The sequence below is a fragment of the Phoca vitulina genome, unplaced genomic scaffold (genome assembly GCF_004348235.1).
Source record: "Phoca vitulina isolate PV1807 unplaced genomic scaffold, GSC_HSeal_1.0 scaffold32, whole genome shotgun sequence".
Lineage (NCBI taxonomy): Eukaryota > Metazoa > Chordata > Mammalia > Carnivora > Phocidae > Phoca > Phoca vitulina.
The window spans coordinates 7,246,445-7,260,130 of NW_022589735.1; the positions used below are offsets into that span (position 1 = coordinate 7,246,445).

At 56.5% G+C, this 13,686-nt stretch overlaps 1 protein-coding gene across 2 annotated transcripts; it reads left to right on the forward strand.

The window, feature by feature from the left end:
* Nucleotides 1–4,773: 4,773 nt before the first annotated feature.
* Nucleotides 4,774–13,188, forward strand: SHROOM1 (shroom family member 1). Of its 2 annotated transcripts, XM_032425401.1 has the most exons (9): nt 4,774–5,054; nt 5,458–5,611; nt 9,051–10,021; nt 10,114–10,169; nt 10,406–10,615; nt 10,807–11,379; nt 11,468–11,609; nt 11,718–11,990; nt 12,114–13,188. In XM_032425401.1, exons 3-9 carry the CDS (start codon nt 9,089–9,091, stop codon nt 12,504–12,506), a joined length of 2,580 nt encoding a protein of 859 aa, XP_032281292.1. In that variant the 5' UTR covers nt 4,774–5,054; nt 5,458–5,611; nt 9,051–9,088; the 3' UTR covers nt 12,507–13,188. The 2 variants fall into 2 exon arrangements, with proteins under 2 accessions (XP_032281292.1, XP_032281291.1); XM_032425400.1 differs by lacking the exons at nt 4,774–5,054; nt 5,458–5,611 and having other exon boundaries at nt 8,807–10,021.
* Nucleotides 13,189–13,686: the final 498 nt, after the last annotated feature.

The following is a 13,686-nucleotide window of genomic DNA, read 5'->3' on the forward strand; positions in this document are numbered from 1 at the left end:
TTAGTGCAGGAATAGGAAAAAGAAACTGATTGCGATTTTCCTGTCTTTGATTTTATGTTTGTTAAGGGAAATCTTGTTTGCATTTTTATGGCAAATGTTTGTGACTTTGAACCAGGAACTGGCCTGCCTTGTGTTTCTCCTGCGCTGCTTTATCTTGTTTCCTGAGTTGGTAGTTTTGAGCTTGTGTAAGACCTGCTCAAGGGTCTCCAGCCACATCAAAGGGCTGGGATGGCAGCCCCTTAGCTCCAGGGCATCTGTGCGAGATCTCCCTTGCTCTTGTGCCTGGTAGTTACTTCTTCCCGGGAAAAAGTAGCTTGCAATACCCAAGTCTGGCTAGATTTCTTCCTGCCCGACCCTGGAATCCCAGTGTTGAAAGAGGTCTTGGCTCTGTATCAGAAACTTGTTAGTTTCAAGCAGCAGCAACCAGTGTTTCCTGACTCACTCAACAAAAGGAATGTATTGGAAGGAAGTGTGGTAGTTCATAGAATTGACTAGAAAGCAGGAGGACCAGGCTACAAAAATAGACAGGAACCAGAAGATACTGGGCAACAAGAGCAGGAGACAGGTGGTCCTGACCTCCACTGTCACCGTACCCCCAGACTTTTGGTAGTTTCTCACCTGTCCTTGTGTCTTTATGTCACTCACATGAGACTCCTGGCAGGGGCATCAGATGGGTCAAGCCTGGGTCGGAGGCCTAATCTGTGGCTGGCGGGCTTTCAGAGTGGGGGGAGGGGCCCTGTCTCTCCAACACAACATGGGATTCCCCCCAAGAGGGAAGTGTTTGGATGTCCACTGCAGCACTGTTTGGGGGAGTAGTAAGCAAAGTTGAGTAGTAAGCTACCAAGAGCGTGACCAACACCCATGGGAAACCTCTGGTGTATAAATCAACCCTCAGAGATGAAATTGAGGCTGGGAGGGGCGCCTGGGCGGCTCAGTCAGTTAAGCGTCTGCTTTTGGCTCAGGTCATGATCCCAGAGTCCTGGGATCGAGCCCTGCATCGGGCTCCCTGCTCAGTGGGGAGCCTGCTTCTCCCTCTGCCTGTTGCTCTCCCTGCCTGTGCTCTTTCTCTGGCAAATAAATAAATCAAATCTTTAAAAAAAATTGAGGCTGGGATTTAGGGGAGGTTGTACTCCCCACAGGGGAGGCTGAAGTGAGGAATAATAGCTGATGTCATTTACTGATGGCCTCCTACAAGCCTGCCACCAAATATATGTGATGAAATCTCATTTAATCTTTCCCTGGCAAATCTGTAGACCTCTCCCTGTTTTACAAATGAGGAAATGGAGGTCCAGGAAGGTTGGGGTTTCTCCGGGGTCCTACAGTGACTGGCATTGACGCGTATTCTTCCAGGCTGTGAACGCACACTCTTCTTCCCACTACGCTGCTTTTCCTATACCTGGGACACATGAATTGGAGAACACATCCCTGTTCTGTGGTGCGAAGTCATAGGGTGGCCAATAAGCCTGTCTCTGAATCCACATCTGCTTCCTCCAGGCAATTACTGTTAGTTGCTATTGAACGCCAGAATTTCTTTGGCATCACCCAATAAATAGGTATCTTCCCCCTTGATCTTGTTAGCTAATTGGCTAGGAAAGTCAAAAGTAACTTAATAACCTTGGTTTTTCTTTTCTTTTCTCTTTTTTTTCCCTAACTTGATCCTTCTCTTGAAGTACAAAGAGTGGGCTAGAGAGGGTGTGTCACATTCACCCCTGGCAGGGTCCTGAAAATGCAGGGACCGTGATGGACGCTGGACATAGGCACCCCCAGGTTTTAGGGCGAAGTCTCCTTTGTGTGAGTAACTGATCAGATACATCAGTTAAAATCAATATTTCTTACCTGCATGTCAAATATCTGCACGATCTGCTTCCAGAGCCAACCCCGACCACAATTCATCCCACATGCACGTGGCATGCTCTGACCCAGCCCTGCCCCCAGGCCAGCACGCGGCTTTTGTGTGCAGCTCTGGGCCCAGAGCTCTAGAATTGGATTGCCTTCCCCTTAAAAATGCTGACCAGGTGACTTCTTGGCAAGCAGAGTGCACTTTTAGGAGAGGGCCTTTTAGAGAGTATCTCATTACTCTGTTAGGGCCCGAGCCCAGAAGAGGCAGTTTGGCCATTCCTGGGCTTGAGCCAGCTGTTGTCCTTTCTGGGCAATGCCTTTGGGGGTCTTGTTCAGAGTCTGAGTTTATATTCTCGAAAACCAACATGAAGCTTAGCTGACACTTTTCATCTGGGTCCCAGGAGACCAGAAGAGCAAAATAGAAATTCTCACTTGACCACCACTTACCTGTCTTGGGTCCACTGGGGCAGGAAAAGAAGAGAGGTTTCTGTCCATCTGTCTCATTTAACCTCTCTTGTCCAAGGGCATGTAGGTAACATCTGAACGAAGGTAGACCAGGAAGATGGAATGGTCCCAGGCCTGAGGCTTGGGGCCAGGCTAGAGGAGAAAAGCCGAATTATTATGGTTATAGCAAACAGAGGTTGAGATATCATCCACTGGCTGTAGGGAAAAGGTGATATATGTGTACTCGATAGGAATGTGACAGCCCAACGTTCCTTCCCAAGGACTGCTGATCTGAAAGGGAACTTTTGTTTAATCCCATGACAGCCAGTCCCTACCCACTCTTGCCCAGAGGCCTTACCTGTCAGAAGCCCCCACAGGAGAGAGTGAGCTCCATTCTCTATGTACTTGATTCTAGTGGCTGTCTTCCTGTGAAGTCGTATCTTTAAACAAGTATGGTGAGTTCAGTGCAGAATTAGAAAGCAAACAAACTTGCTGTAAAGGAACATTTACAACTTAAGTAGAGATTTGTGTATAAGCAATGATTCATGCTTTGTTGGATTTCTAAAAATAGACAACATGATTTTGTTGAAAGCTTTCTAGCCTCTACTGTATTTTAACCGATACATGACTATCTCTGAATTATTATGACAGCCATGTAGCTGCTGTCTAAAAGAAAGATAACTCTGTTGATTCAGCCAGGGACTATAGATTTATTGCCACCACAAAGTCAAAAGACACAACCTTGGGAAAATATTTGCCACACATAAGGAAAAAAAAGTTAATTACCTTAATATATAAAGAGATCTTACAAATCAATAAGAAAAGACCAATAATCAAATAGAAAAATGGGCAAAGGGAATCGACAGATTGCCAAAGCGAATACAAATGGCTTTTAAATAGACAAAACAATGTGCAATTTCATTTATTAAAAATGTAAATTAAAGCAGTGAGCTACTATTTTTGCCTTTCAGATTGCAGGCATCAACTTTTGATAATACTTTGTATTAGTGAGGATGTAGGAAAATGGTCACTCTCCTACATTGATAGAAATGTAAATTGGTACAACCTCTTTGTAAGAAATTTAACAATATCAACCAAAATTGAAAACGTACATAGCTTGTTACATTTATCTATTACTGTGTAACAAACTACTCCAAAACAGAATGACTACATTAATAATTATTTTGCTTGTGATTTTTAGGGTCAGAAATTGAGGAAAGGCTAGGTTGGGTAGTTCCTCTCTGATCCATATGGGGTCAGCTGGGGTGGCCGGGAGGATCCACTTCCAATTCATCTTTTAGGAATTTACCCTACAAACATACGTAAGCAAAGATATACGTCCAGGGGTATTCATTACAAAATCACTAACAATAAAGTACAGGGTTAACCTAAACGTCCATCAATAACCCAATTTATTTATGCCCATGTAATGGATAACTATGCACCTACTGCAAAGAATGATACAGCTCTATGTACAGATAGTGAAAGAGCTCCAAAATATAACTTCAAAATAAAAAATCAAGTTGCAGGGGTGCCGGGGTGTATCAGTAGGTTAAGCGTCAGACTCTTGATTTTAGGTCAGGTCCTGATCTCAGGGTTGTGAGATCGAGCACCCTGTTGGGCTCCATTCTAGGTGTGGAGCCTGGTTAAGATTCTTTCTCTCCTCCCCCCCACTGCCACCCTTCTCTCTCTCTTAAAAAATTTTTTTTATGCCCACACCAGGAGCAGAGGAACTGGAGAACTGAAAGGGCTCTGCAGAGGGCCCCATAGTCCCTTCTGGGGATGGAGCATTTCTTGGTGGAGCCAGTATTGGGAGGATAGAGGTTTGGGAAGTGGGGGCAGGGAAGGCTGAGGACATGGCAGGGAGGAAAGCACAGTGGCAGATGAATTTAGAGCACTCTCTGAAGTCTGGAGAACCCCGAAGGCAAAGACCTTGAGAGCCAGACTCCCAGGCTGGAGTGAATCCTATCCAAGCCATAGGGGATGTGCAGACCTGCAGCACCTAACGGACCCACTGAAGGCAGCAGGAGTGGATACACAATGCGCCCGCTGTGGTTCAGGTGGCTGGCCAGAAGGGCCTAGACGATGCGGGATAGTGGGAGAAATGGAGAAAAGGAGGGTGGGGTGGGCAGAAATGGGAGATAAGAGCCCACAGTGGGAGTTAAAGAGCTGGAAGAGTTTTGGAAATGGAGGATCTGGAGAGGGAGTCGGTCAAGGAGTGACTTAATCTGAACTGTACTCAAGAGGGACGGGAACAGGCACGAGCCCCAGGCGCCTCCGTTTACTCGGCCACACTTGAAAGGAATTGTGGCCGTCTGGAGCCCTTGGGGCCGGGCCAGGGCTTCCCCACCGAGGGCGCTGTCGGGACCCCAGGGGCCCCGAGCTCGCGCAGCGCGGCAGCTGAAGACACGCCCGGTCAGGCGGCGCTGGAGGCGGGCGGGCGAGCGCCGTGGTCGCCCTTCCTCCTCCTCCTCTCCCGCTTCTCCCGCCCCGAGCGGGAGGCCCGCGTCCGGCGGGAGAACGAGTGTCCACCTCCTGGGCCCGGGGCTAAGGCGGGAGAGCGGCCACCACGGGGTGGGGGTGGGGGGCGGCGAGGCACGGGCGATCCCCGGGGCAGCGCCGCCACTCCGCGCTCCCGCCCCCCGTGGCCGGACGTGGCACCTCCCCCGCGGCGGCCGGAGCCCGGAGGTGGGGTCGGGAGCCGGAGCCCCGGGGCTGATGTCACCGCGCGGCCGCCGGCGCCCAGAAGCGCGTCTCGGGCTGGAGTTCAGGTATGCTGCGGGGCCGGGCGGCGGCGCGGGTGGCGGGGCTGGTGGCGGGATCGCCCTTCCCGGAGGGCGGCCGGGAGGGGTAGGGGTGGGGGGTGGGGCGCCGCGGAGGGGCCGGCGCGTGGTTCCTCCGGGTGTTCGGCCCCGCGCCCCCGTCCCTGTTCTGGCGGGCGCGGGTCGAGTCGGGCCCTTGCGTGAGGGAACTCTTCGCCGAGCGGCGGGGGCTGTCGGGGGAGCGCGCCGTGTGGCCAGCGCACGCGGTGGGGTCTCTCTCCGCGACACCCCGCTCCCACCCCGCTCCCGCCCGGCGCCCGCCGAGCCGCGGGAGAACGCGGGGCCCCGCGCCCGAGCTCGCGCTGTCCCCGCACGCGTCTGAGTCCTCCTTCCCCGACGGTGAACCCAACAGGAAAGGCCCCGAAATGCGCCGGCCAGCGGCCATCCGCTCCCCCGGCGTCCCCGGACTCCCGCTGTCGCGCCACACCGCGTGACTCTGCCGCCCCCTGCGGTCGCCAGGCTAGTGCCTGTCTCCTGCCTCGACCTACAAGAGCCTGAAGCCCCAGGTATGTGGTCCGCCCACGGCCGCGGCCTCCTGTCCCCGGGTGCAGCCCGCACCCCGCCTTTTCTGCGCGCCCGGCGCGCCACCGAGCTCCCGTCTCTGGGGACTACGGCGGGGCTAGAGCGACGCAGAGCGGAGGCTGCGGGGGCTGCAGCGTCCGTGTGGACTGACCCGGACAAAGGGCCCGCAGGGGACTGGGAGGGCCGCGCAACCTCCCCACATGCCGCCTGGCCGGACTAGGCTGGGGTGCTGGCACTGAAGACGCGGCCCAGGACCCCGAAGCTCGAGTGTCAGGGACACTGCCGTGCAGGCAGCGCCCCCACAGTGAGCACGCTACTGAGGGAAGACCGTCGGAGAGGGGCGGCCTGGACAACCTCTCCACAGAGGCGTCAGATGTGAGGTGGCCTTTCAGAGAGTAGGCTTTAATTCCTGATCTTTGCTGAGCATTCGAGGTTGTCTGCCTTTCTGGTCACCTCACCTGGATCTGCTCCTGCTGTCTTGGTGTGGTTTTACCAGCCGGAAGCTGTCTTCATCCATTTCCCCAACAACCTCTAACTAAAAACCTGAGTCAGCCTGCTTGCCTGGACTGCTCTGCTGAGGTCTAGACCCATAACCCAACTTCCCAGCTTCCCAGACTTGCCACAAACCCTGCAAAGCCTACAGGCCCCAGACTGAATGAGCACTGGACCCTGGGCCAGTCCCCATCTCAGCTTCCTCCTTCCTGGGGCTGCCACCTCCACCTCCCAGGCCTCCAGCTCTGAACACTGCAGTCATCTTTGTCTCCTTTTCCTCTCTTGCTCTTTCATTCAGGTGACAAGTATACGTGAGCCCCCCCCATCCTACTGCCCAACCCCAATCTGGCCGTTTTCCGGCAGGGATTCCATGCTGCTCCCCCTGCTCCGGCAGGGCTTGGCCAAAGGCCTGAGGAGCTCCTTAAGCTCTAGCCTCTGGACCTCAGTTCTGTGTAGGCACTGCTCTGCGGCCCCGCCCGCTGCTGACAGCAATGCTGAGGCCAGGGTTCCGGGGATGTCACCACCCACGGCCACAGTGGCTGGCCGGGCGGCAAGAGGCTCCCTGCAGCCAGACAAGTGTGCTAACTCCTTGCTCTTTGTGTTGACGCCCCAACACACGCTAAAGGAGCTGCACCCACCTAGGGTAGCAGGTTCTGCAAAAGGCACAGTGTGAGCATCTGCATGGTTATCTGCCTACTGAGCCCCCACTGCAAAAGTATCCTTAAGTTAGGGGCAAACAGCAAACATATGTACACACAGTTTTATTATCCATTAAGCTGTTTTTATTTGGTGAATCAGAATCCTTTGTGAACACACTAACTCACAAGATAAAATTTCCGAGGAAACGTCTTTGTATGTGAACAGTCGCGGGTATCTGTAGATGCTGGAAGGCAACACTGGGCAGGCATGGGTGGCATGCATGAGGGAAAACAAAGCTCCCAAGGCTAGGAAGAGAGAGGGTTAGTGCCTGGGTGCGTAGGGCGGGTTTCCTAGAAGAGGTGACTGTCCTCCCAGGAGCTGCTACTCAGAATTGCTTCTTGTTGTCTTCAAGTCCAGAGAGTAGGAACACTGGGTGGAAGAGGTCCTCAGACCTGGGTGTGAGGACCAACGTGCAGGGCTGGTGTCAGTGGGCATAAAGATGGCTCCACTAGGCACTGCCTAGATGGTCTGGTTCCAGATCAGCTGAGAGCCCCTCCTGAGAATCCGGCAGATACTGCCTCTCCCTTTTAGGAAACACCACATCCTCACACCACTAACCTCCCCTCCCTCCCCTGACCTGCAATCTGGAGCAGCTGCAGCCTTGGGGAAGGGGGTGGAGGGTGACTCTGAGTTCCAAATAGTATTTAGGAGGCTTAAATGAACCTGCTTTTCAGTTCCCACCCCAGCTGCCGGTCACCCTCCTCTGCATCCCTCCCCATGCCAGCTCAGAGAAAGCAAGCCCTCCCACCTCCCCAATGTCCCCATCGCCCATTAGGAGCCCCAGCTTCCTAAGACTCACAGCTGCTCTTGTCCTTGACCCATGAATACCCACCCAGCTCCTCCCCTCACTCACCTTGCTCCCCTCTTGGCTCTGGGGAGGTACTGATTTCTGGCCTGTTCTGCTCCACCTGTGCTTGCCTGCTCTTTTGGTTCCTAATAATGCATGAGTAACCTGGACAGTGTCCACCGTGTCACCTGCCTCCTTCATTCTGTCCCCTTCACCAGAAAAGACGAAGAGGGAGAGAAGAGGGGCAGAAGCAAAGGAGCCCTCTTTCTTCTCCACCAAAGCCAACCCCCCTATCCACTCATTGCAAGTTTACCCCTTTCCTTGCCATTCCACAAATATTTTTTTAACATCGACTACGTGCCAGGCACTGAGGGTACAGAGATCAGTAAGTACAGGGCCTGTTCTCAGGAAGTTCGGGGTGGGAATGGGAAGAGGGAATCACAGGCAAGCCAACAATTACACTGCAGGGTGACTGAGTACTGTGTTCGTTGGGGAAGCTCAGGACACTGTAGGGGTTTCCAAAAGGTCAGGAGACCTCTAAGCTGGGCCCAGTAGGAGGAGCAAGAGTAGCAGGACAAAGGTGGGGGTGTGAGCCTGCAAAGCAGAGACCATGTTGTTGCGGTATCTGCTAGTATTCTGAGAGCAGGTGGGGGTAACTTTCCCACAGTGGAGTTTAGGCTTTGCTGGAGACTTCTGGCAGTTTTGGGGGGTGGGGGGTGATGGAGGTAAACTGGTTTTCAGCAGGGTTTGCTTCTAGGAAATTGATTCTGCCTGCAGTAAGCTTGGAGGCAGGCACAGATTCCAGACAGGGTTCTGCTGCTTACCAGCTGTGTGCCCCTGGGCGAATCATTTCCCCCTTAAAACCCCAGTGTCCTCATCTGTAAAATGCAGATAGCAGTTGTGAGGATCAAGATAAATATTCATATAAAGCACCTGGAACCTAACTGACACAGGGGAAAGGGGGCTTAAGGCTGTGAGGCTGCCCCTGCCCCCTGACCTGGGTCTTGCCCCCTCCTTTCTCGGCTCCCCTGTGATCTCAGAACGTTTTGGACCATTGTTTATTAGGGAACGATCACATGGAGAAGCTAACAAAGCCGCCAGGAAGCCGCCAGGGTGGGACTGGGGTGGGGAGGGAAGGAGTATGGGTACAATCCCAGCGCTCCAGGAGGTGCCAGGGCAGAGGCGGGGGCTGCCAGCCTGGAGAGCGTCAGGAGGGAGTGGGCTGGTCGCCAGCTCCTTCCCCTGAGCTACGGGGAATAGCTGACGCCCTCCAACTCCAGAGTTGCTCCCAGGGGCTGGCCCTACCTCTGTCGTCCCCGACACGGGAGGTGGCAGCGCTAAAGATCGTGTGACCAGGGAGGGGATGTGTCAGCCCCTGGCCGTCCGTGTTGGAGGGGCCAGCCTGACCCGCGGCTCCCCGCCCCCCGCCGTCTGTGCTCTTCCAGGCCCCGCGGAGCTGGCCTCAGCACTCAACTGCGCAGCCATGGAGGCCCCGGCGCCTGGGGGCGAGCGCGCCTCCCCAGCCTCGTCCACTCGCAGCCTGGACCTGCGGCGGCTGTCCGCGCGCGCCGACTCGGCCTACAGCTCTTTCTCCGCGGCCTCCGGCGCTCCCGAGCCGGCCACGCCGTCGCCTGGGACCGACCTTCTCCCTTACCTGGACTGGGACTACGTGCGCGTGGTGTGGGGCGGCCCGGCCCCCGCCAGCGGCCTTCGCACGTCCCCGCAGCCCCGCAGTGGGCAGCGGCCGCCGGAGGTCCGGGGGACGCCGGGGCCGCTCAGCAGGCAGGCCACCCCGCTGCTGTTCGCGCTGGCGGCCGAGGCGGAGGCGGCGGCGCGGGCCGTCGAGCCGCCCAGCCCGCCGGCCTCGCGGGCCGCCTACCGCCAGCGGCTGCAGGGCGCCCAGCGGCGAGTGCTCCGGGAGACGTCCTTCCAGCGCAAGGAGCTCCGCATGAGCCTGCCCGCCCGCCTGCGGCCCCCCGCCGCGCACCCGCGCTCCGCCTCGCTCAGCCACCCGGGCGGCGGCGGGGAAGTGGAGCCGGCGCGCTCCGGGGCTCCCTCGAGGGGAACCGTTGGCCGGGGGCGCCTAGCCACCCAGCAGCGGAAGTGGTGCTTCTCGGAGCCAGGGAAGCTAGACTGCGTGGGTCGGGGCGGTGGATCCGCCGGGGAATGCTCGAGTGAGGCCGGCTCCAGTTCTGGCATCGCCAGGCCCGAGCCCCAGGAGCGTAGGGTGCTGGCAGAATTCGAAGGTCACCGGAACGGATGGCCGCCTGAAACCCAGCCCCGAGGCATAGAGGACCCAGAACCTCGGTCCCTGAAGCTCGGTGACGCCTATAGACCTTCTAGTCGGAGTCGGAGCGCTTCAGGGGAAGTCTTGGCTCCCTGGGGAGGTCCAGGAGGGGTCATGCCCCTTGTCCAGGTGCGGAAGAGAGGGGCTGCAGGCTTGGGGTGGGGGACATCTGGGAGACTGCAAACTTGAGCTACATTTCAAGCAACTGTTTGCCTTTCCAGGCTGTTCCTCAAGGAGCAGAAACCCCCAGACCATTGTTTCAGACCAAACTTGCCAGGTGAGAGACATGGACCACTGGGGGACTGCAAGTTGGAGAAAAGCAGTTTTCATAGCTCTTACCCAAGAAAGAGAGGGCCCCTCCCCTCCCCTCAGTTTGAGCTTTCTGATTCTGTCTTTTGCAAACTACATTCCCTATGGTCCCCCCCACACCCACCCCACCCCATTGTGTCTCTGGTGCAGCACCAAGAGCTTCCTTCCTGGTCACTGTGGTCAGTGTGGGGTGCCTTCCTCCAGGTTCCTGACTCAAAAGGAAGCCGCAGTGGTGTGTCCTGCAGAGTATCCCCAGAGCAGTCCCACTGGCTGGGAACAGAGGGTCTCAGAGACATGCATGGGGTCTGCTGGGCTCCCATCCCTTCCAGATGATGAGGTTTTCCTGGAAGAAGTCCCCCTGGACAGAAGGAGATCACCTCCAGACACCCATGCCCCCCCAGGAAACCCACCCAGGTGAGTTGCCTCTTGCTTCCAAGCAGAGTGAGACATCCCTTTCCCACACATATCAACAAAATGCTAGAGGGACAGGGAGCCTGCTGGAGCCTGGGAGCCTGGCTGGTGGGGACGGGGACAAGTGGCCCTTGGAGGCCACTGCTTGTCTTTGGACAGAGCTTTTTCTGATTCAGTGTCTCTCCCACTTCCAGTGTCCATGTCTCTGACCAGCAGTATGGAACTGGCTCGGGCCAGAGGGCTGACCAGGCTACAGTCTCCCTGGAGCACCCCCTCCATGAGCACCCAGAGACTGCAGGGGCAGATGACTGCTGGCAGAGGATAAATGGTTCTATGGGTGTCTCTAAGACCATAAACTATAGCCCCCCCAGGACTGCAAATGGTGACATCGCAACCTTTGACCCCAATGGACGGCTGACCGTTGACTCACTTGCAGCTGTAGAGAGTGACTCTCTCAAACCTCTCCCAGCTGATGCCCTGGGACCTCCAAGCAACAATACCCCAGGTGCTCCTGGCCATACCGCCCTGGCTTGGGGCACTGGCCAGCCTGGTTCCAGGCCAACATGGCCCAGTCCTCGCCTTGAGGAGCTGGTTCAGGAGCTGGCCAGACTGGATCCCTCTATGAGTGACACTTTCACTTCCTGTCCCAGCCCAGAGCCACCCCTGGACCTGCTTGATGGGCTGATTCCTTTAGCAGAGGTCTGGGCTGCAATGAGGCCAGCCTGTGAGGAGGCTGGAAAGGAGGCTGGTGGTAGTCCTGAGCCAGGGTGAGTGAGGGGCACCAGGGACTCAGGGGATTCTAAGTCCCTGCAGTCTGGGGCAGGACAACCCAGGGAGCTCTGGCTTTGTCCGCAGGTTCTATCTATTTAGCTCCAGCCAGTTCCTGCCAACTTGTCAGGAGGAGACAAGGTTTGGAAACCATACCACCCACCTTGTGCCTGACCAGGCCTGTGGCCAGGGTCTCCCTGATCCAAATAACAGCATCCAAGCCAAGAAAGTGAGTGCGGAGGGGCTGGTGGAGATGGGGTGTGTGGCAAGAGCCCAGAGTATGGGCGGAGGAGTCGGGGTCTGGCCTCACCCTTAAGTACCCACGCCTTCCCTGCAGATGGAGCTAGCCGACCTCCTCCAAAAGATGCTGCGGAACCTTCAGGCCGAGCAGGAGCAGCTGCACCGGGCGGCCCAGGCTTGGGCCAGGCGCGGGGCCGCTCTGGAGGCCGCGGTGGGCCAGGCCTGTGCTCCCCGCGACCGAGAGCGGTTCAGCAGGTTCATGGCCGATCTAGAGCGCGTGCTTGGCCTGCTGCTGCTGCTGGGCAGTCGCCTGGCCCGCGTGCGGCGCGCCCTGGCCCGGGCGGGCGCAGACAGCGACCCGGACGAGCAGGTGACCGGGGGTCGGGGCTGGGGAGGGCGGGGGCGCCGAGGGGCCTGCGGGCTCGGGCTGGGACGATCCCGGGATCGGCGGCCCCCTCGCCCTGCTCACGGCGCGCTGTCCCCGCCGCTGCAGGCCTCTCTGCTGCGGCGACTCGGGCTCCTGCAGCGACAGCAGGAGGACGCCAAGGAGCTGAAGGAGCACGTGGCGCGGCGCGAGCGGGCCCTGCGCGAGGTGCTGGTGCGGGCCCTGCCCGCCGAGCAGCTGAGCGCCTATCGCGCCCTGCTGGCCGGCAAGGCGGCCGTCCTGGCCCAGCGGCGCAGCCTGGACGAGCGGGTCCGGCTCCTTCAGGACCAGCTGGACGCTGTCAGGAGCGACCTGGGCCCTCGTCCCCTGCCCCCCAGGCTGGCCTGGCCCCCAGAGACCGGTCTTCCAGATAAACCACCCTTCCTTCCGCCCCCCCCTCTAATTACAGGCGGTGGGGGTGGGGAGCACGGCCTCTGCCCCTCCCCCACATCACTGGGGTGACGCTGGTTGACTCGGTGCTCTTCCCTGGCCGGGAGCATACTTCTGAGTGTTTTCATGTAGCCTTACCCAAGTCGTGTGGATTATTTGGTAATTAATTTATGGATTTTAAAAACTGCAGTATTCCTCCCTTTTTGTGAGGAGAGAGGCTCTGTCTGTGTTGGTGGGAGGGAGAGGAGACAAATCAGAGGAGCATTTCAACTTAATATGAAATATGGTCTTTTTTTCTTTTCTTTTTTAATCATAATTGATGTGAGGAGTGTGTGTGTCACCTGGAGCCTAGCTTGGGGGACGGATTTTGTTGACAGACAGTGGACGCCAGCCTTGCCTGACTAGAGCAGAGGAGGGATTTGCTGGAGGACCTCAGGTCAACTCTGGGAATCCCTAGGAAGACTGGGATACAGGCTTGAAGCCAGGAGGGACCAAGGGGATGCCAGGCCTTCCGACTCCACTGGCACCAGTAATCCCTACAGTTCCGGTGACTCCATCAACACCACAAAAGCCTAGGCCTGACTGGCCGGCCCCAGGTCTCCTTTGCTGGTTTTTACCCAAGCCTCCAACCTCAAAAGTGGAAGTGGGGGTAACTGCTTCCCTTCAAGACTCAAGGGATAAGGAATTTCCCCATACACAAAATAGGTTCAGTTGCTTTGCTGCCTAAAAACCTTGATGAATGCAGGGACATTTATTCCAAGACTCAGAAAGAACTATATTATCAAAAGTGAGTTTATCCAGCTCTCCTTGGACGCCCCACTGGATCTGCCAGGCTTGAGGAGGGTGTTGGGCATGGGAGCTGAAGGTGAGGCACGGGAGACCTGGAGACTGAGAATAGAGGGGTTGAGGACCTGGAGAGGCAGCTCTGCTTGTGTGCTAGAGAGGCTAAGCTGGAGGTGAGCTGGGGTTGGGAGTGGGGAGTTAGGTGCTGGTGTGGAATGAAACGGAGGACACACACTCCCCTCTGTGCATCAGCCCTGTGTGCACAGTCAATGTTAAGTTCTCAAATATACATGTGAAAATGTGCTTTAGTATTTGCAGCTGCACACGCCAGGGCCAAGAACATTGTTCATGCAAATGTTGAGTGTATTTTTGGAAGTTGGGCACATTAAAAGGCATGTGTATGTATATGTAAAGCCAACTGACCCCAAAGTGAGAAATCTCTGCTTCTGGGCTTGTTTTCTGATGCGTA